At 37.6% G+C, this 22751-nt stretch overlaps 1 protein-coding gene across 1 annotated transcript in view; it reads left to right on the top strand.

Annotated features, from left to right (window-relative positions):
- Positions 1–22751, top strand: part of COG5 (component of oligomeric golgi complex 5) — a gene marked incomplete at its 5' end in the record, with an annotated part of 188219 nt that overhangs the window by 122556 nt on the left and 42912 nt on the right. Inside the window, 6 exons of the mRNA XM_084271916.1 lie at positions 236–348; positions 448–525; positions 14462–14543; positions 16895–17099; positions 18264–18425; positions 20901–21000. Of these exons, the coding sequence (XP_084128042.1) occupies positions 236–348; positions 448–525; positions 14462–14543; positions 16895–17099; positions 18264–18425; positions 20901–21000 (740 nt within the window). The remainder of the gene's footprint in view (positions 1–235; positions 349–447; positions 526–14461; positions 14544–16894; positions 17100–18263; positions 18426–20900; positions 21001–22751) is intronic.

The following is a 22751-nucleotide window of genomic DNA, read 5'->3' as shown; positions in this document are numbered from 1 at the left end:
GGTATCAGTGATGAACGTTGAAGTATCCCCACTGTCTGTCAGAGCTTAGTTGACTTCTCAGTTGAGACAACTGAGGCCATTCACAGAGTTCTGTTTTGAAGCTATTTTAGGCTGCTTTGATGTTTTTAAGAAAAAATCTTATATCTGAGTGCATAGAGATCTGTATTTCTAGTATTTTCATTTTCACAATGGAAAGCTGAAATGTGGTGTTGTGTGTTTTTAAAAAAACATTTAGGTGGCCCTGGTAGAGCTGCTATGCCTACTCCTGGGAACACAGCAGCTTTTCGAGCAGCCCTCTGGACAAACATGGAGAAACTCATGGATCAGATCTGTGCTGCTTGCGGACAGGTAGGTACTCGACAGCTGATTCCTGTTTGTCAAGTCCATGCAGTTTGGCATATAAGATATTAAGTATCACTTTTCCTCTCAATAAATTCTTTCTTTCAGGTACAGCATTTGCAGAAAGTATTGACAAAGAAAAGAGATCCCGTGTCACATGTCTGCTTCATAGAAGAAATAGTTAAGGTAAAGTTTTAATTTAGCTTAAATGTGTTTTAGTAATTCTGTTAAGGAAAACATGATGAGGGAATGCTTTTGTTTACAATTTTACAGTTCCATAAAAATTTTGTAATTAAATTAATGGGAAAGTGTAGAAAGTCAATCTAACACTGAATGCTATACTTATGGTCTGTGGGTTACATCTGAGGGTATAAACATGTTCCTTTTATAAACATTTCTTTTGTTTCCTTTAAAGGGAGCTGATAAGGCACCGCTGTCAGTTTTTATTACTGATCATTAATGTCATTCCATAAAATACCATGTGATTTGAGTAATTAATTAAGTCTGTTAGTTTGCATAGGAGAATGTGTCTTCATCTAACACTTTCAGCCATCTGTTCCTCTACTTCTTGGCAATTTCTTCCTTGAAAAATAATCATGGCTGTTCTTTTGAATACCTATTCTTTTCCATTCAATTGCATTGTTTTCTATTCATGTTTGGAATAATTTGATTAATGGTCTCCTTCAGTGCTCAGAACAGAATTATTGAAGCTATCTCATCTACCTTAGTTGATGAGAAGAAACAAAACCAAAAGATGTGTTTATGCAGACATCTCCTTTTTCAAGTATATGGCTGGATTTTTAATTTACATGAATTTAATTTTTGAAATATGTTGGGGAAACTCTTCATATGCAAATGTGGTCTTCTCAACAGTGAAAGCAAATAATGAAGGTTAAATACAGCATTTAAGTTTATTTGTCTGTTAAACGCATCTCCAAAAGATATTGCACAGAATACCAGTTTTCTATGAGTTACTCCAAGGTTCTCCTTCTGTGTTGTAAAAAAAAAAAAAAAACAAACACTAAACACCTCAAACATTTTAAAAATTTCTGTCATATTTTCTTCATTAAAATGTTTGACCTGACAAAAACTATCTGTTGTTGCCTGGGTGGAGCCCTTCAGCAGAAGAAACATGGAAACCTAGAGACAGAAATAGGAACTCTGGAAGGCTCAGAAAGAGTTTGAATGTAAAGGAAACTGAGATAAATGAGCTTCCCGTGTTCATGAGTGACTTCCACCCTGAGCCTGTGCTTCTCACATTCACACTTCTCTTCTGTAGAACAGCACTTGAAAAGGAGATAGGAGATTTTCCAGTCATTGAGGATAATAGTAGAGGGAAGCCAAAGAAAATCTTTTGTTATCCTGGAGAACAAATGAACAAGGAAAATGATTCTTAATAGAAGCTAGGTGCAAAGTAAGGAAAAACTCATTAGGAAATGAAATAAAAGGCTTTTGGGTTGTCATATGCTAAGCATGTTTCATGATCTTTCTGATTACCTTCCTTCCCTGTAACTTCACGCTGCAGGATGGGATCTAAGTGTCCAGTTGTATTTCCAAAATAAAGTCCATCTATCTTTTTCTTCACACTTACCACTCTTCCACTTAGTTTGCTCTTCAGTGGCTGTTTTGGTGTAGTATAACACCAAACTGGACAGTTGTCATTCTCAGTGAGGCAGCTAAGGAGTAGTGGTACATCCTTGTCTGATGCTACCAGAACTCTCATAGCGTGGCATGGTACTGCTGGTAGCACTGATGCTTTGTTTGCTTCGTACCTGAGATGGCTCAGTGTAGCAAAGTGTTTTTCTTGGCCCTTCTCACAGTTATACTGTTTGTTCTAGTGTCCTTGAAAAAGGTACAGCACCAGCCTGCAGATGGGTGAAGTCACACCAAACAGTAGAGCTGTTTTTCAGACAAAATCAGACGAGTACTAGATGCTGCTGAAATTCAAGAGTGTATGTACAGATGGCTCTATGGGAGAGTATAAATTGTTGTGTGCATTGAAAATAGATACAAGTAAGAAATTGGTATTTTGCCATTTGATGAAGGTTCCATCTCATTTTAATCCGAACTGAAACAACATGGTTTCCTCAGCAAATGTTCTGGAGAGGGAGAAAAGTTGGATTTTCTTTATTGTATTCAATTTCATTAATAAACTGAGCAAATGAACAAACCAAACTAAAGGTACTAACATTATACCCATTCGCTAGGGCAGCATGCCCACGCCAGAAGATAGGAAAACGAATCATCCACTCTACAGTCTGTGCACTAATTACTGTTACTGATGTCAACATTATTATTATAGTCATCTTCTGCAGCAGCTGCAGTACCACTTTGCCTGTCCATCTGCTTCCTTGTTTTGATTACTGCAGTGCAAGTATCATCCTAGGAAGCATAAGAGAGGAGGAGACCCAGCCTTTTTAAAGCACAAGTCCTTTAATAGCAAGGAAGCTACTTGCCTCTTTTTAAAAAAATCATCCTCTTTTTTCCCATTGGGGAATTTTTTCTGTCTTTCTCTTCACAGATCCCCTGCATTTTTTCTAATTCTGTATTATCATCTCAAACATGTGCTTTCTGGCCTTCTAATTACCTGTTACCGTAATAATATTTAGTAGTGCTGTATCATGTTGTATCCAAAAATGTAGGTTAAAACCCAGTAACTAATTAAAGGATTCACAAAAAACTCTCTGAAAAAAAAGGGGGGTAGAAAAAAAAATCTGACAGATGGTGAAACTGAGGCTCAGAAATACTGGAGTTCAGCAGCAGGGCAAGTGACAACACCCTCATCTTTTCTACACTGTGGTTTCTCTTACAGAATTCATTTCCAAAGCTGTCCACCATTAGGTGTGGACACAAGTTGATGTCATACCCAGGCTTAGATGAATATAATGGAAGAATCTGGAAATGAAATTTATACTGCACTTTTTTCTGGTCCTTCCCTTTGCAAATCTAAATGTGGGTATATTCCCTTTGCCACAACATGAAATTATTGCAATTTTGAAAAGAAATCATGAACTCAAAGCACATTGTAGAAGCTGGTATATTTCTTACTAGTAATGAACTATAGATTCATTATTAATCTGTAAATATTAAAATTACATATTTTCTTTCAAAAAAAGCACTAAGAAATATTTAAAGGAGATAGGAATTTCTTTTAGGACTGAATGGACATTTTTGTGGGTTTATCTAAGAGAAAATGTCTTTAATAATTAGATTCTAGTTACGGAGCAAGGCCAGAAGAATTCACTAAGTTCCGATTTATAGTTTTGGGGAAAATGAATATAGATTTATTTATACATTTTCTAAAAGCTAGGGTTATTGTTTTCATAATGTGGAGGGGAAAAATTGATAATGTAAAATTGATACTTTTGTTCACCTAATGACTGGTTATTTATGTCACTTCTTTCAATTGGTTAATTCACCTTTGGAGAACTAATAGGTTACTCCAGTTTATTCTGCTTTATTGCTTCTCTCTTTCAATGTGTAGTGACTAATCCTGCCTCAGCTGTTGTAATACCTAAACTACAATTGACTTCAGTGTAAGTCGCAGAACATATCTTCCTGTGACAGCCAGCTTCCTAATTAGAGATAAGAATCCCTCTAAGCCCCTTGTAAAAGAGTCGAAAATGATCTCTGATCCTCATCTATTTTGGGTCCCTCACTCCTACATAGGCATCAGCCAAACAGTTCTGCAAAGTGAGAAGCAGCAAAGCAGCAAATCATTTTGTAGAGGGGTCTTTTGGGTGGTCAGTAGAAAGGGTGATCTGGGGCCTCTGCACTGGGCAAAGGATCCTACTCCCTGTGAGAGGGCGGATCTGCCCTTGATCGCCGTTGGTCTGCTGATCCCCTGCTCGCTAACAGCAAAGGCACGTCGCAAACCCTGCCGCTTATGTAAGTCGCTGGGTAAAAATGTGAGCTGGGAGTTGCAGGGAGTGTTACTCTGTACTTGGTGGAGGGCTCTTATCATTGCCTCTCCTGATGAACGGTTGGTGAGTAAGCAGGCGATTTTCCTGAGTTGTCAACACTGGCAGTATGAGGTGTTAACAGTACAGAAGGAAATGTCCTCATCATTATATAAGATAAAGAAGGTAAATGGAAAATATAAATGTTTATTGCCCAAAACATACATACGTTCCCCCTTCTGATTTCTCCTCCCCATTAAGCTTGTTAAAAAATGTCGCTGCTTTAGTCATATCTAACATCACCTATTCACATTCAGTTGACCCACTTAAAAAATAATCCCAAGTGGAAAAAAATGAAAAATAATCTAATTACTGTTTTGTGTGAGTTCAAAAAATAATCTGTTTTTCACCTATTATTACAAGTATGTGATTTATTTTCCAGTATATTTTGTAGGACCAGGATTGGATTACTTGCACGTCATTTCTACTATGGCTTCTGCTTATTATTTAAGCAATACCAAGGTACTTTGTGGAGACCTAAATAGAGATTAATGAGCAGATTTTTAACCCCAAATACTGAAGATGTTCTTTGTCTCAAACCTATACATTTGATCCACTGATTTCAGTTGCAAGATTTTTGAGACCTCTGTTAAATAAACAATAGGGTCTTAACAGTTCTGATTCAGATGTTGGGTGGATCATTGTGTCCGGACAGCCATGCCAGAAGTAATTTAGTTCTAATTCAAATGGCAGGGTCAGAGCCTGTGCAATGGTTTTCTAATGACACTGCCTTTTCTCTAGAACTTTAATTCTGTTTCTCTGACAGAAGTGTGCAGCCGTAAATAAAAGGGACGGTGTGGAGGATGCGTGGGTCAGTAGGTTATAATGACCTTTGTTCTTTTTCACCTCTAGTTTGGTGGGGTTTGTGCAAATTGCAGTTCAGTGACGACTGAAAATTACTTAAGTCAGTTCGTTTTCAGTCAGCTTGGTATTCGCAAAGAAATGCATTTACCGTAAGTGCCGCCTTTTATCATCGTTCTTGTCAGTCTGACCTGAAAAACTATGGGCTGCATGGCTGTGGTAACGAATCACCCATCCTTGGATGGGGTATGTAGTCAAGGTGAAAGTGGAGTTTGAATTGCTGCTGTACATACTAAATCAGTTCTCTGGATATGAGAAAGCTGTCAGATCCCTTGGGTAGTTTCTGCCTTTTGAAAATACTAAGTTCATTTACTTGCAGTTGATGCATATCTTGCAGGGATATGGAAGGATTAATTAATGTTTTTAACAGTTTTGAAGATATAGGATGCTGTTGAAGACCAAAGTATTTTTGTTCCTTATAAATTAGTTTTTTTCTGAGGAATCACATAAGAATTTTAATATTCCAATAGGGAAACTGCACAGTCTTAACTTTATTTTTCTAGTTCAGAAGGTTGTATTTAAAAAAACCAGGCCAACAGGTTTTGTTTCATCAGCTGCATAAAGAGACCTTTGTAAAATGTTGCACTTCTGCTGGATGTCTAGAAACTATTATACCTTGGGTATAAACTGATCAACATGGTCTAATGAAATTCTGTGCCCTGCAGTATAACAAAAAAATCAAGGTCATTTTTAAAATCATGGTGTCATTTATTGACATCTGTTCACCTGCAGTGTATAATGTAGGCAACATTAGGAATCTAAATGCACTGTTCTTTTAAGAAATTTAATCTTGATTACTTTGAGAAGATGGAAAAAGTCTATTGAAAACACACTCAGAATTTGTCTGTTTCTTTCCTGATTAATTGCACTACTGAGGATGGTGGCTTTTGGTTCACAGTCGAACATTTGGCAATTATGTTGCTATAGAAATAGTGCAAATACATTTCCTTATTTCTGTCCCATAAGATCTTGCTGTACAAAATTGTTAAATAATTTGCATTGTAGCTTTATTGGTGGAAAAAATATTTAGACTGTCCTTTAAATGTCTTCTGTTTTTAGAGCAGCGTTTGCAAGTCCCATATTTCTTTATGGCAGAGCCTTTGATTACAGATAGAAAACACTGTATGTATTAGTATGCAAAGCCTGATTTCAGGAGCCTGCAGCAACCAGCTACATGGTAATATTCACTATATTGTTTTACATTTCAAAGAGGCTTCACAATAAAGATGTTTTTCACATTCTACTCAAAGTATCAAAATCTCTACAGGGAAAAATAAGTTGGAAGTGATTGTCATGAAGTAGGAGCCAGCTCAGAATCAGTGGGTCAGATTTATTATTTGAATGTTAGAATAGCTATTTTAGACACACACAAATATGATAATTCACAGATGGGAAATTATACTCATTAAGTTCTAAATTTACAGTGTGGAGGAAATAGAGACATTTGTAAAAATAAATATATGTCTTCTCAGCATCTTCTTGCATTCTTGTCTAATACTGAATAAGGGGGTACTTTCATTCTCATTCCTTGAATTTAGATTTAATGTCAGATACTAAATAGTTATATTAAGAACAGATCTCAAGAGATTTCATTTCAGTAATAGCAAAGTTAATTAGTAGTTCAGTATGTTTTTTAAAAATGAGCTAAGCTGTTCTGGTTTTATGTTTGAGGAGACTCTGTATCAGTTTTCCAGGCTGGAGCTTTAATATTGTTGTAAAATAACAGTAAATTCCAATATCTTTGCTCTTGTGGTACTGCTACTCAGCCCACTATTGCTCAGTGGTTTATTAAATTATTCGTAGCTATTAGTGAAAATGGGTTATATTTTTTGAACATCACTTTCATATGTGTAAGTGGGAAGGGGTTTATCACATGGATTCTATCAGCTGGTAGCTTTTCCCATCAAAAATAATCTTGTAATCCTGCAAACAGGAAACATTAATCTAAATTTCCAATCTATAGAGCTGAGTAATACCGTCGCTTCACGCTATTGACAAGTCTGTGTGTGTGCTATAATACAATGCTCTGAAGCTATCAGGACAACTGGGGGAAAAATGGAATCTTTTATATGCAAGTACAATTTTTTTCCTGCTATTCGTTTCATACTTCTGGAATACGGATCTGAATCCTTTCTGTACACCAGTCATTGCGTAGTGGAGGGCTCAATCAATCCATTATGAACATGCAACATTGTGATCATAGTGTTGCTTGTGAACAGCCCAGCTGAGTGGTGGTAATCAGTGCTGCAAAGTCCATCAGAGGGCCAGTAGCTAGTGGTCTACCCCATGGGTCAGTACAGGTTCTGGTTCTGTTTAACACCTTCATTAATGATCTGGATGATGGGGCAGAGTCTGACCTCAGCAAATTTGCTGATGACATGAAACTGAGAGGACTGGCTGATGCTCCAAAGGGTCATGGCATCCAGAAGGATCTCAACAGGCTGGAGAAATGGGCTGACAGGAACCTCATGAAGTTTAACAAGGAAGAAGTGCAAAGTTCTTCACCTGGGGAGGAGCAAGCCCTGGAACTAGTACATGATGGAGACAGCCCAGCTGGAAAGCAGCTTGACAGAAAAGGACTTGGGGGTCCTGGTGACCACTGAGTTGAACATAAGCTAGCAATGTGTTCTTGTGGCAAAGAAGCTGAATGATGTCCTGGGCTGCATTAGGCACAGTATTGCCAGCAGCAATCATTCTCTTTATTCACCACCAGTAAGGCCACACATTGAGTGCTGTGTTTAGTGCTGGCCTCCACAGTACAGGAGAGATGAGGACACACTGGAAAGAATCCACTGTAGGGCCACAAAGATGGAGGGACTGGAGTGTCTCTCCTCTGAGGAAGGGCTGAGAGCTGGGACTGTTCAGCCTGGAGAAAAGAAGGCTCAGAGGGATCTCATCAACAGACATAAATACCTGAACAGAGAGTGCAAAGATGCTGGGGCCAAGCTCTTTAGAGTGGTGCTTAGTGGCAGGACCAGAGACAGGAGGAACAAACTGAAACATGGGAGGTTCCCTCTGAACATCAGGAAACACCTTTTCACTGTGAGGGTGACTGAGACTTTGGCATGGGTTGCTCAGGGAGGTTGTGGAGTCTCCATCCTGGTCACAGTCATAGGCGATGCGGATTAGGTGGCCTTGCTTAGGAAGCCATTCTGTGGTTGTGTTGACTTGCAGCTTAAAATCGCTGCCTAAAAGGCCAGTCAGCTGCTTTGAATTTGGCCTCTGCTAAATGTATGTCCTAGATGAGCGAAAGTGTTAAACTTGTGCCATTAGAATATTAAATTTTCATAATTATTATGCCTTTATTATTGAGGAAAGACTCAATTTTATTAGTTTACTTAGAGAACTTTATCTTAAAATACAATTTGCTAGTCTGTGTTCACCAAGAATGCACAAACCTATGTTTGATTTTACTTTCTGGGCTGGGACTGAGAGCAATGTCCAAATGTGTCTCCTGGTACTGTCAATAAGCAACATGATCATGAATTCTTAATATTTTTTATCTAAACCCCCCCCCCCCCCCCCATTGTGGGGAAGTTGCACAACCTTACTGTCTGTGGAGAGTATTGACAGTAGTAACTTTATAGTATTAGTTGAAATTAAATAGTAATACAAGGTGAACACAGTTTTTGCTGATTGTTGATTATGGCCCTGATTCAGCAAAGCACTTAAGCACATTCTTAATTTCACATAAATAAGGTATACCATGGAAGTTAAGCAGACTGCCTGCATCTCTTATTCTAATAAGGGTAAACTTTGTTGAATTATAACTTAAACTAATCATCTTTGTCCAGTTAGTGTACAGTGAGCCTTACTGTTGAGAAAACTCATTGCCATTTGTGGTCTAGCCTGCTGGATGTATTTTTCTTATTTATGTGTGTAATTTTGAGGAAATAATTCCTGTGTGAGTTTGTATGTGTGTAGTATGTGTGATTGAGTGCTGAACTGTCAAACAGTGAAAAATGGTAAAATTATAATGCATGGGCCAGACTGGAATCCGATTGTTCTGTTTTACTGTACACAGATGCAAGTAGATTCCCTGGGAATAACATCTTCAAAGGTGGCTATGTGCTTGTAGTCCATATGTGTTTCAAAAGCATCTTTCTTTTCCCACGATTCTGCCCAGCTGTCCAGCAGTCTGAACAGCAGAGGCTTGTGCTGGTTTGTGTTACCCAGCAGTTGTGCAGTTCAATTCTGGCAGCAAAGAATGGACAAGAGTACGACAGTCCTAAGGTGTTGTGCACTTCCCAAGGAGTTGCACAGGGGCTACTGAGCCGTCTGCGTGCCTGCTCAGCTACATCAATTCTGGGAGATAAAGTGCTCACTGGGTGCAGGAACAGCAGCGACAATATTTTTAATTCCTAGTTTTGGTTGGCAGATTGTTAGGGGTTTTTTTGTAAATTATTGGTTTATGTAAGTCTAGTTTAGGTATAGGAGCATTTTCAGAGCAGTTTTTTATGAGAAAATAACCAGTTCTGTGACTGATCTTAACCTCCCAGCCATTTCATCGTGGTGCAAAATATGATTTATGCGCAGATTTTCTCTGCTGTGAGATCAAAATAAAGCTGATAGTACCACCAGTTCAAAAATGCTGAGTATAATGGATCTGCTTTGGGGGGAAAAATCATGTTTTGCCTTTGCAGTTCTACAGTTGCTTTGAATTAATGTTCGTCGATTTAATTCAGTTGTATTCCATGATGGGGAAAATATGTGTATGTCAGTCTGAACCTTGCCTGTCCTGAGTTTTAGATACCATCAATTACAGTTAGGGTTCTTCTGTTGAAGAAAGACCATATTGCGTGAAATGAGGAAATCACATTTTATTATATGCTGAAGTGTAATAGTTTCCTTCTGAGAGACTTTAAATTATGTATGGATGTTTTATGTGCGACGCCTGAATTTGCAATATCCACCTGAAACAGTTTTGCCCCGTGTAATGGTACCAGATCTCTTAACTTCCAAAGGTTTATGTGTTCTTTGTGTTATTAAACACATACGCTGGGGGGGATATGACAGAATGGTGACCTTTTTCCAGTGTTGTTGGTTATGGAATAGGAAGCTGTTGGAAAATGATTGCCACAGAGCTGAAAAGATAATCGGATGCAGTTCATTACTCATCTTGTCAGCTGCTCCTGCTACAAGGGATTGTATCACAAGATGTTAATCTGCTTGTGACTAGATTTCAAAGCAAGCATTTTTATTTTGGAGGGGGTGTAAGTAATTTAACATCTTTCAATTTTGTTTCATTTTCAGAAGGAAGAGAAATGGAAAATTCCCAATTTAAAGTCTCAGAATATTAATTGATAAAAATATTAGTACATCCTTGTGGGTTCTGTTACAAAAATATGATGATATGCTGCAAAAAGCTATTTAATTGCAGAAGTTGTTCTTTTTAAGCTAATGATGAGGTAGCATATTCCATGAATAGTGGAAGTAGTCTGCTAGCACTCTTCTGTGTGTTCTGCAAGACCGCAAGTACAGACACAGGGCAGATTTGCACAAAAAAGGGCCCCTTCTACACACTGAATCACTAGTGTGGATATACCCAATGCTCCCGTACATTGTCTGCCAGTGAGGGTATTTGGCGTAAGTGTAGAGGAGAACCAAATTCATGACACTGTACAGATGGGAAGATGACAAGAATGCAATTTTAGCTGGATGACATTTTCTGAAAGCAAAAGGCCCAAAAGAGCAGTTACTTTCTGATACTGTGGGATGTTGCTCACAGTGCTATATGAAGCACAGGGGAAGGCTTGTAAACTTTCCATTACAATAAGATGAGCCACTAGATTTGCTGCGTGCATTTCAGTCAAGCAGTACTGGCCTTTCTTCTTCGCCTTCATCCTGCCTATCTTCTCAAGTCCTTGAAGATGTCCAGTACAAAGAGAAGGACATTCCTTTATTTTCCCTCTAAGCTAGAGAAAAATGGTTCTTTTGCTGCCCTTTGTTGTGTCATATTCTAGGTTTGATAATTGTCAAATGGAATTGCACATTATATTTTAAATAGTTAAATTATAATTTCCATTCTGATCAACAAGCACAGAAGTAAGCTCTATTAGATAGAATACATTATTTAAAAAATAAACAGTGAGATACTTTAAAAAATAATATCTTGAGTTAATGTGTAAGCATAAGAAAATACAGGTTTAAACAAAATAAATAAATGTTTTCTGGATGCTCATGGTGGTATATGGCACTTTTTACTCCATCAGGAGTATCTAATGCTATTGCCTTGCTGTATTCCAATTTTGGTAGCTACAGTCCACCCACTTAAATACCCCCTGGTGTATGCGTGGGCAACAGTATTCTCTAGTTCCTGCCAGAAACTCTTACATGGTCTTTTGTGTGCTATTAATCAGCAGCTATACTTCACCTCCAGAGTGACTGCTTCTCAGCACTGGACACAGGGAAATACCTGATCTTACGTTGTACAACCAACCAGCAATGACTCCATAGATAGTGTTTTTAGTTGGTCTGAAGCTGAGCCATTAATCATTTTTCCTCCTTTTTGACTCAATAGTCAGTCAGTATGAAATGTTATTTGAATTTTCCACGTAGCTTTTCTGCGCTTGTTTCTCCTCATACATAATGCAGTTGGTTAGCCAAAGTGTGAGGGCCTTCTACACTACAGAATTCTGACACATAAACACCATTTTCCCAGGTCAGAAGACACAAGTTGATGGGCAGAGTCTTAATTAGTTTGGTACAGCTGTGGCTACTCTGCAAATGCTTACATGAGTACATAAGTCTGACTATATTAGATATGTGTATATGTATATAGGTACATACAGGAGCTAGATATTTTCACAAAAACATGAAAGGACAACACATACTTATTGCTGTTATTTGTCACTGTGTTGAATCTGACAATGAAGGTAGAAATGTTGATGTGAAGGGACTACATGCAAGTTTGATTTCAGAACCCTTTAATCCTGGCATTTTCTGCTGGGACTGAGAAAGAGGTGTAAATGGTGACTACTGTAATGAAAAAGATTTGTTTGAAAGTGCTCTCTAAGTATTTTTCAACCTCCGTTAGATTATTTAGAAATTGAATTGAGTCACCATGCTGAATAGGTAAACATTGTTCCAGGTTGGGGTAGAGAATATGAAAACTAATTAATTTACTTTGTAGTTGATGTGAAAGGTCATTTGTTTTATAGTCATTTTCATGTTTTAAATGTGAAACTGTGAAATGAAGAACCGAGTAATTTCATGTGTATGCCATAGTAATAAATTTACAAAAACCTGAAGGTATTATACACAGTGCACCTTCTGAATCATTGTCTATTTTGCCCATTTATGAAAATCATTTGCAGTTTTACAGGATATGCAAACATAGCTATAAAGCAATAAGCTACTTCAGTTTCTAAATTGATCCGTGTCCTCAAGCACTCAAAAATGAGGTTCCATCATCCCAGTTTATTTTAGTATTTTATATTAATTTTCATACATTTTACAAGTATGAGTCCAACAAGGAAAAGGTGTTCTCTCTCAATTCTTAACATATGACCCATAAATTTTATCTTTTCTTTGAATATCTTTAGAAATATGGGGTAGAGTTGGATGAGTTCCTCATCTAATCTCAGAATTTGTGAAAGAATTCTATCTGGTTGTTTTTGGTTTTTTTTCTTTTGGTACTACTATTTTAATTTTTAGATGTCTCAGTGTAACTTTGGCTGATTTCCAGCTTTTATCTCAGTTCTTCTTGAGCATAGTTTTGGAACTGAAACTTGAGCTTGAACTTGCTGTCTATCAATGACCAGTTCTTCAGGTGGAATGCAGTGGTACCCTGTTCACAGATGCCATTCTAAACACCTCCATTGCTTTGCGGTGTTACTGCCAGTGCAAATGAATAGAGCACGTTCTTTGTTCCTTTATCCTTTTCAATAGTTCTGTTTGGAGTAGCTGGGCTTCTACATTCAATAGCTAATTTCCCCTTTTTTGTGGTGCTGGGCAGTGCAGAAGTTGAACTGACATGTTAGGAGGGCTTGTATTGTTAACAACATAAAGGGTTGTTTGTCTTTTGAGGGGCTTTTTTGGTTGGGTATTTTTTTCTCATTTTTCTCATAGTGGAGTCACTGGCAGTGCCAAAAGGAAAGCTAAGAAAATGCATCCCTATTTGATAGCAATTTCAGTGCTGAGCCCTTTGCTTAAATCCATCTTCTGCTGTGTATATTGTGCTTTTGATTTCAAATCGTGGCAGGGGGTTGCAACTAGGTGATCTTTAAGGTCTCTTCCACCCAAACCATTCCTCGATTCGGTGACTGTGTTTCAGAGCGAGTCAGGATAGAAACAGCAAAGTGCTGGCGTAAGATCTTAGAACTGCTGACACTTGTCATCAGTACTGGCTGTTTCACTTTTTTCATTCTGGGCACTTTTCACTAATTCTCGTTACTATAGTGACTTGCTCAAACTGGTTAAATTATATAGCAGGGGCAATACATTACATGAATGCCATGCAGTGAAGAAAACCGTTCTCTCCAGAGTGAGCTTCCCCTTCCCATGAAAACACCGGACAGCCTCCCACATGTCTAACTAGTGGCAGGGCAGCATACCCATCATCATCTCTTGTAGTTTTTTCTACCTCAAACATACAGATGGGAAGAATCATAGAATCATAGAATGGTCTGGGTTGGAAGGCACCCCAAGGATCACTTGGCCTTGAACACCTCCAGGGATGGGGCATCCATCACCTCTCTGGGCAGCCCCTTCTAGCACCTTACCACTCTCTCTGTAAAGAACTTCCCCCTAATATCTGATCTAAACTTTCCCTTGAGAACAAAATTACACTTGAATGCTTGAGTCTAAGTGCAAGAAACTGGGGGCAGTACTTGTATGTCCTTTTTGCAAGACTGTGGTCCCTTGTTTCTTCCTCTGACAGCAAGCCCTGTTGACACAAGGCGGTAAAGTCATCTGTAAGGTTCATTGTTCATGTGTTTTTATGTTTTTAGAAACAGGATACTGTTCTGTGTAATGCAGAGCAGTGTATACAGGTTTTGGTCCCTGGTCAGCATTTGGAAGCATGTAGTAGTGGCAGTAACAGTAATTGCTGTGATACATCACAGCATGAGAACCCCCCATGAATGAGAAACCCACTGAAGGGGAAAATATTCCATTTGAGAGAAGACTGATGCTTTTAGTTTTGTTTTCCCCAGTATTTTTTTCTAGGTTTATGCTTGAGGAAAAGTTTCTCATTTACTTAGTTTTTATTCTCAGTGATGGTAAAACAACTTTGACTGGAAGCATTTGTATTCAAAAGAGTATGTTTTGAAACTTGTTTTTCTTTTGTCCCTTTCTATCAGGATGGCCAGTCTGATATTTTGTACAAATTTTGGACTGCAGTAACTCAGACACTTTCCTCTCAGTTTCAGTCAGCAACAGACTGTAAGTATTCAATATAAATGGTTTGTGATGTGTTCTGCAACTATTTTAAATATCTCATTTCAATAAACCCTTTGCTCATTATCTCCTCTACTAGAACTTTAGCAGTGGTTCACTCAGTATGGGATCTGTGAATTCAAAGCTTCCTGGTTTTGTAACCAAACGGGGTGATTCTCCTAAACTATGGTTAAATTTTCAGAAAGAAGTATATTCTGTTTAATTAAGTCATCATTATCTAATAACAAAAACATATTTTTGCAACTGTATGTGGAGGTAAAAGTGTTTGGAATGACCCATTACATTTTCCAAAGTGTATGGGTTTGCCAAGTTTAAAAATAGTAACTTGATTTAAAGAGCCGTTTTACACTTTTTTTCTTGTTTAACACTGACTAGTTGTAAAAACCTGATTTTAGCCATTTTTGGATACCTTTATAAATAGGACTTGAGTTTCTTCAAAGTCGTGTCTTGTCTAAATATAGAAAAAGTGCTGGTGTTCTGACTATACACAATATTCTGTGCATATGTAATACATAAATAGCAGATGCAATCAAGGATTATTAAATAAAAATCCTCTATAAACATGAGACAGTACTGGTACCAGCACATTCTAATGGATCATAAGCCCGGGTGAGATTGGCATTTTCATAAACGTGCCTTTCATGTTTGTGTACAGTGTCTACAGTTCATCTGTTGCCCATACAGATCAAGTGCATATGGTTTGCATTTATCTTCGTGATCTCAGCTCTTGCATTGGCCCTTCAAAATTCCATCCTTCCAGGCTTCATAGCAGTAATATCATTTTGAGGAACTAGCTGGTTGATTCATCTTCAGTGGTTGCTAAGTAACTAGATGATCCCAAAAGAAAACGTATTCATCTTGTGTTAAAATATATTAATTGCACTGTTTGCCTGGCGCGGTACTTTCACAGCAGGATGAACACACCCGGAGTCTCGCCTGTTCACACCGAGTACCTGCTACCTGTTTGCAGCACTCGGTTTTAAGATTGTGAAATTGTGACATCAGTTAATGGGATCAATCAACATTTCAGAAGTAAGGGAACTCTTACATTTTGTCAGCAGTACTTTGCCTGACAGCTATTCAAAACTATTTTATTACTTAGGATTTTTAATCATGTTTTTTATATAAACGTTCAGAGGGAATGGATGGATGTTTTTAACTGTGAAGGATGTTTTTACTTTCCTATAGCTGAGTTTTGGGGAAACAGGGCTTACAGAGCATGGACTTTTTCATTTAAGTGATGCATCTATATGAGAATGTTCATTTTTCACATAAAAATTCTAAGTGATTGAATCCACTGACATCTGTCACTGACCTCTAGATCACAGAGATCAGAGGAGGACTAGACAATGCCAGAAAAATAGTGTAAAAATTGGAATTCATGGCATTTTACAGAGTGTGATAATAGATCCTGACCTGCTTTTGCGAGGTTGGGAAAGTCTTTGTAAACACAGCTTTGTGACCTGAAGTAACTCTGTGTTTGATAACAAATGTTCATCCCTCAGTATTCAGAATTAGAATACATTTGAGTTGAAAGGAGAGGGTGGGTGAAGTGGGGCAGATGTCTGGAACTTGAAAACCTACAAATGAATGGAGCAGTGTTAATCTCCTAATGTAATGGGAAATCCATAAAATATGAGTGATGTTAGATCAAGATTAACATCAGTTGCTAAAACAGTTGTACATTTCTTTCATTTCCTGTTTCTTGTGGCAAGCCTTTCAAGGCTGAAAATAATGCTGACTTTTCTGCTGGCTTTGTCATTCTTTCTTTGACAGGTTTAGGAATTGCATTTTAGGTACCTTGTTTTAAGAAGTGTGTGTAAGCATATTCTTCCCTCACCACATTTCTTAAGTGTTCGGCTCATGGAAGTTATCTTTGTTTCTTTGCAACGGGTATCTTCAAAGCTTCACAGCCCCACACTTTTTCCCCATCAAGCTAATATTTGAAAATCTCTATATTTAGGGACTTCTAATCACCCTTTGCCTTAAATGAATTATAATACTAAATAAATCATATAATAAATTATATAATAAAATAAGTTTAATATTAATTTTTTTACAACCATGATTAATATCTGTGTTATACAAAATAAGTTTTCCATGTCCAGTCTTCTAGTTGTGGGTTTTATGCTGGTGCTTAGATACATACCTTTGTCAGCTGCACTTAATGTGATAGCTTATGCCACCTTGAAATTAATAGTAAGTGTTACGTTACTATATATTATAGGATAATGTTTTATGTCATTCTTTGATGTAAATGCAAGGATATATGTTGTTTATATGAATCACAGAATTAGTTTGAACATAGCAGTGCATATTACTGCTTTATTTTGCAGCCTCTATGTTTTTGAAACAAGCTTTTGAAGGAGAATACCCTAAATTACTGAGACTTTACAATGATTTGTGGAAACGCCTGCAACAGTATAGTCAAAATATTCAGAGGAATTTTAACACAAGTGGAACCACGGATCTCTTTGCTGAACTACAACAAATGGAAGAAGATCCACAGGATATATTCATGCAAAAGAACCAAGATTATGAGTATGTATTTTGAACTCTTAAGGCAATAAAATCTAAAGGTTTGAACCCTGCAAGGAAACAGAATTTTTTTTAAGAACTTAGTGTTATTCAAATTGTCAGAGCATGAAAATTTTTAAGGCTTTTTTTATCTCTTGCAGTTATCACTTTAATACTATTTTAGAGCTGTAGGATTTTCATTAGATTATATAACTAACAGTGTTGGATTGTCTTGTCTTTCACAAAGGCCCTGACTTTGGAAGTAGATTTATCTCTTTGTCTCTTTGGGTAAAAAAAAAAGGTGAATGATGAAAATTCAGTTTTATATGTGTTGCGATTACAGCAGTAACTTGCTTCTAATGATATCACAATCGGAGTGTGACAAATGCTCAGTTTGTTATGATTCATAGTTTTTATGTTTATATATTGTAGAATAAACATGATCTGAGTGGTAGATATCAGAAAGATCAAACTGAAACAGGCTCATCAAGTCTATTAGGAATTCTAGACTTATGTAAGATAAAATGAATATTTTATGTGAGATTTATTTTGGCTTAAATATGCTCCTGAGCAGTCAGTGGGAGATTTTCCATTGACTTCAATGGAAGCAAGGTAAAAAAGTTCACCAAACCTCTGACATTGAGAGTAAAGTGTTTGAGAGAGCAACTGCTTACTCTTTTTCACAACTAGAAATGCTAAAGTCTGAAGCTAACTAAAGGTACATATAAGAGTCTCTCTATTTGAAGCTTTCTATAGTCATACGTATACTAGGAGATACATTTTTGGGGTGATGGTGGTGGGTAGTGATACATCACTGGGGGCAAGCTATCTGCTAGTGAATATAAAAAAAAAAAATCATTGTGGTTATGGATATCTTGCTGATATTTTGCAGATGTTTTTAGCACTGTTTGTCTCAAGAAAATCTTGAATTAGAGATTCCATGTAGGTTTTACAGAAAGTGCTAAGGACTGTATTGATCTACAGAGAATGACTCCTTGACTAGTTACATGGTTCAAGTGAAAAGTAAGGTGGTACACACTATTAAATTCTTTTCAAATGCGTACATTTAAAGAGCAGAAAGAAAAAACGGGTTCAGGACTGTGAAGCTCATATATGTATGGTCTGGAAAGATTCAATTCTACTGTGTAATTTCATTTAAGAAGTAGTAATTTTGTTTTATACCCACAGTCCAGAAAAGGCCTTGAAAGATTCACTGCAACAATATGAAGCTGCTTATTTGTCAAAATCCTTATCTCGACTCTTTGACCCCATCAATCTTGTCTTCCCTCCTGGAGGTCGGAATCCTCCTTCTTCTGAGGAGCTTGACAGCATCGTTAAAACTATAGCCAGGTATGCATGTATAATGAATTGCAAAATGTAATCTCCAACAACAGGTTTTTTATGATTTTAGAAATTAGACTTCCTTATGGCAGTAAAAGGTTGATTAATCTTTAGATATAAAACTGGTTAGTGCAAAATTGAAGTCAGGATTTAGAATAGAATAGGAATAGTATGGAATAGAATAGAATGGAATGGAATTGAATGGAATACGAATAAACTGTTTCAGTTGGAAGGGTCCTTCAACGATCATCTGGTCCAACTGTCTGACCAACTCAGGGCTGACCAAAAGTTGAAGCCTGTTATTAAGGGCATTGTCCAAATGCCTTTCAAATAGTGACAGATTTGAGGCATTGACCACCTGTCTAGGAAGGCCATTCTGGGGTTTGACCAACCTTTTCGTAAATAGATGCTTCCTAATATCCAGTCTGAACCTCCCATGGCACAGCTTTGAACTATTCCCACACATCCTATCACTGGATCCCAGGGAGAAGAGATCAGCACCTCCCTCTCCACTTCCACTCAGGAAGCTGCAGAAAGCTATGAGGTCACCCCTGAGCCTCCCTTTTCTCCAAACTAGATGAGCTCAGAGTCCTTAGCTGCCTCTCATAGAACATTCCTTCCAGCCCTTTCAGCTTTGTCTTCCTCTGGAAGCATTCAAGGACCTTCATTCACATCCTTCTGAAATGGTGGGTCCCAGAACTGCAAACAGCACTAGAGATGAGGCTGCAGTGATGCTTAATGCATCAGGGTAACAGCCTCTTTATTATTATTTTTTATAATTTATTTTTAAAATATTGTTTGTCATATATTTTCTATATTTTGTTTTTCTGGAATAACTGAAAATTTCCTTTTAAGTTTTACTGCTTAAGCTTATAAAACATCAGGAAGAGAAACCCCACATGTATTGTAGAAGTCTGATATCTTAATTATTCTAACTGTGTCGAAGGGAAGATGATAGTTGCCTGGCTGCAAATGATAATACCTGATGTAAATATTCTGTTACAGTGAAACAGCAAGATAATAGATAAAATGACTGTTCCACGTAGAATTTGTAGAATGAGATGCTTGAATTACCAATGGTTTATTTTCCCTCACAAGGTTTGATAAGGGTTATTCTATTTAGCACAATCTGAAACTGATGGGCAGTGTTCATTGTGTGTGTGTGTCTGGCTGAGGCGGCACAGGCTGGCCACTGGAACAACCACAAAACCACAGATGAAATGCAAGGAGTACGTTTATTTTTGTTACCTCGCCAACTGGGGGAATCCCCAAAGCAGCACCCAGGCAGAGGCACACAAGTGGGGACGCAGGTACTGGGGAGCTTGGTCCATGTTAGAGGATTACTGAACCTGCTGTTTTCACCTGGATTTCAAGGATTCACGCAGGCCTACTGTACTGCTGGGCTTTGATTTTTCCCACAGCAGGGCAGGAATCTCAAGCATGTTTGAGAGCATGTCTCTAAGTCTACTACAGTCATACATTATCTAAACACAGATGTTCTACTTGCCCAAAACACAAGGTTAAACAGCAATTAGTGTGCTGTGTATGTTTTTCTGCACCCCAGCTGCAAGTCACCTGGCCGTGTTTACAGTCCTCGTCAATCCTCTGTTATTTTCCCACAGTGTGTGGTGCTGAGTACTGACACTGGACTTGTGGCTGGGAGTGGGAGATGCTCAGAACATGCCTGTTGGTGCGGCTAATGATGTTATTTTGCTCCTTGCAGAGGAGAAGGGAAAAGACGTGAAATGAAATTTTAACTGAGTTTTCCAGAGTGACCTTTAAGTTGTGTTGTTTGGGGCCCTGCAGAGTTGTTGGAGAAGGTTATTCCTATGTCAGGGTGCCCAGTGCTGTTCCAGTTTTTAGGAAAGGTGAATCTCATCACTAGCAACATGATGGTCCTTGGGCTTGTCTGTTTTCAGTAGAGCATTTATGAATGCAGCCCCTGCTGATGGGAGATCTATGGGGTTCCACAAACAAGAACCACTGGAAGTGATTTAAAGTCTTTTCCTTCTGCCGTTTGTTCCCTGTCATTCCTTTGGGGCCTATGTTACTATAAAGGATTGCCTAAAACACAGCTTATTAGTTGTGTCAAGCTAAGGCGTCCCCTGGGTATTTCTGCACAGCTCATGTAATTCCAGAGTTGAATGACTGTGTATTCACCTGTAATGTTTGAAGGCTGCTGCCAAAGCTTGAATGTAGTTAATTGCAGTCAATATTTTTGAATGGCTTACTAAGAGTGATTTCATACTGAAGTGTCACTCCTAAACTTTGCTCATTTTTACTAGAATAGGAACACTGCACATAAAATTCCCAAATGACTTATTAAATTGTAAACTGAATTACGGTGCTTAGAAAGACTTGGTTGTATGCATTACTCTTTCTAAATTGACTTGCCACGTAACTATGTATTCATAGTTAATTCTTTTATCAATTAAATATGACACTGTATGGTTGTTAATTAAGGTTTGTAATCTTTGCTTCCAGTGAGCTAAATGTGGCTGCTGTTGATGCTGACCTGAGTTTAGCGGTGGCCAAAAATGTGGCAAAGACCATTCAGCTCTATGGTGTAAAGTCTGAGCAGCTCGTAAGTAATTTTAAATTCCTAAAAACTTCGGTTTTTCTGTGTACAGTGTTCTGGTGCTTGTAGATTTACAGTGTAACAGTAAAGCAACATAAATAGACAAAACTTTCAAATTGGCTTTCCATTGGATATGGAAATATTTTCAGTTAAATTTCAGCTTCAGATAAACACAGTCTCTTGCTCAAAGTAAAATTTATTTGTAAAACTTCAAATTGCATTTACAATATTAATTTTAAAGTGCAAAAAATGAAAAATTGTAGCTGTTAAATAAAATTAAGACAATTCAGTTTAATACTTGCCAACATTTGATATTCGATCAGTTATGTGCTACATCATCTTCATGGTATAAAAATCTGGATGATGCAAATATTTTTTGCAGTATTTGAGACAAACTCGGTAATTTTTTCATATACGTAGTATTTGCTTTGTATTTAACTGAACCTTGATTGATTTGAAGTTTTCAAATGGATCCAGTCATTTGCCACGCACTATTATTTCATGTTAGACTGAACAGATGAAGGATCCCTAAAGCCCTGCTCTCTGGCTAAGGATCCCCAAAACGCCAGTGGATAGTACAGTGGGGAATAGTGTGGTCATACAAAAAAACATTTTTAAGATGAAGTCTGTTTCTGAAATTTTAATGCTTTTTTTTATGAAGAGATGAAAACTAACTTTTGCGTATGCAGACCCATAAGCAAACTCAGTCTCGTGACATTCATTGGTTTATTTATAGAGATACTTGCTAACAACATTTTTTAACAATTGGCTACAAAACATTACAGCAATCAAGTTCATATGGATTCTGCTTATCTTTTAGACATGTGCTGCCTCTGAATAGCTTTAAAAGGATTGAAATTCAGTAAAACATACGTTTTTTGCCATGTCTGTTGGATGAATTGTGTTGGAAATTTGCAAATTAGTGCATGGAAGAGGAATGTAAGTGAAGTCATGAAGGCCATAAAGAGTATTTTAAAATTTGAAATAAAAGTATGTGTTTACACTATTTTCTTAGAAGCCTAGGGCATACTGCTTAAGTTGGGTCTTCCTTTAAAGACACCGACTCCATGGCTTTCAAAGTGAAATTTGCCAGTGAAAGAAATCAGGATTTTTAGTAGCCTATGAGAGTCATTGTGAATAAAAAATATTATACTTGTGTGCCTGTTACTTACCATGGAGTGTAGTGTCAAGCAGTGGCATTCACCAGGAAAAAGAAAAAGGCTTATCAGCTGTAACTGTAACCGCACGAGTGTCTGTTTAGTTTGTGTCTGGGCAATGGCTTGTTCAAAAGCACTCGTTGCTTTGTGATCAGCCTGCAGGGAAGTTCTTAAGAAACGCTGAGAAAAAGGGTATGCAGAAATAAGTTGATAGGTATATGATCTGCGGCTTTGTATTAGTTGACCTTAACTAAAAGACCTTTTACTAAAGATAAAGACTTTGCTAGAAGTGAAGAGGGAGTCTGAGCCCTTGAACTTCTTGGATTTGACAACTGGAAATAAAACCTGAAATTCTGAAAAACTTAAGTGGCAGGATTAGAATGTGAATGTCCTTCAGGAATATAACTGCAAATTGTTAAACAGTATCAACCATGTATCACACAGCTATATTTTTTTTTCCTTTTTTTCCCTTTCCTTATTGATATACGTGGTACAAAATTAAAAACCAGAAAGGCTTGGCACAGTTGCCAAGGTACAGGTGTATAGTACTGTCCTTAAAGTGCTGCAGTACCATGCCTAGCCTCCAGCTGCCTCTCCAGA

The sequence above is a fragment of the Gallinula chloropus genome (genome assembly GCF_964237585.1).
Source record: "Gallinula chloropus genome assembly, chromosome: 1".
Lineage (NCBI taxonomy): Eukaryota > Metazoa > Chordata > Aves > Gruiformes > Rallidae > Gallinula > Gallinula chloropus.
The sequence above is the reverse complement of the archived record's forward strand: the minus strand, read 5'-3'. Positions and strand labels throughout refer to the sequence as shown.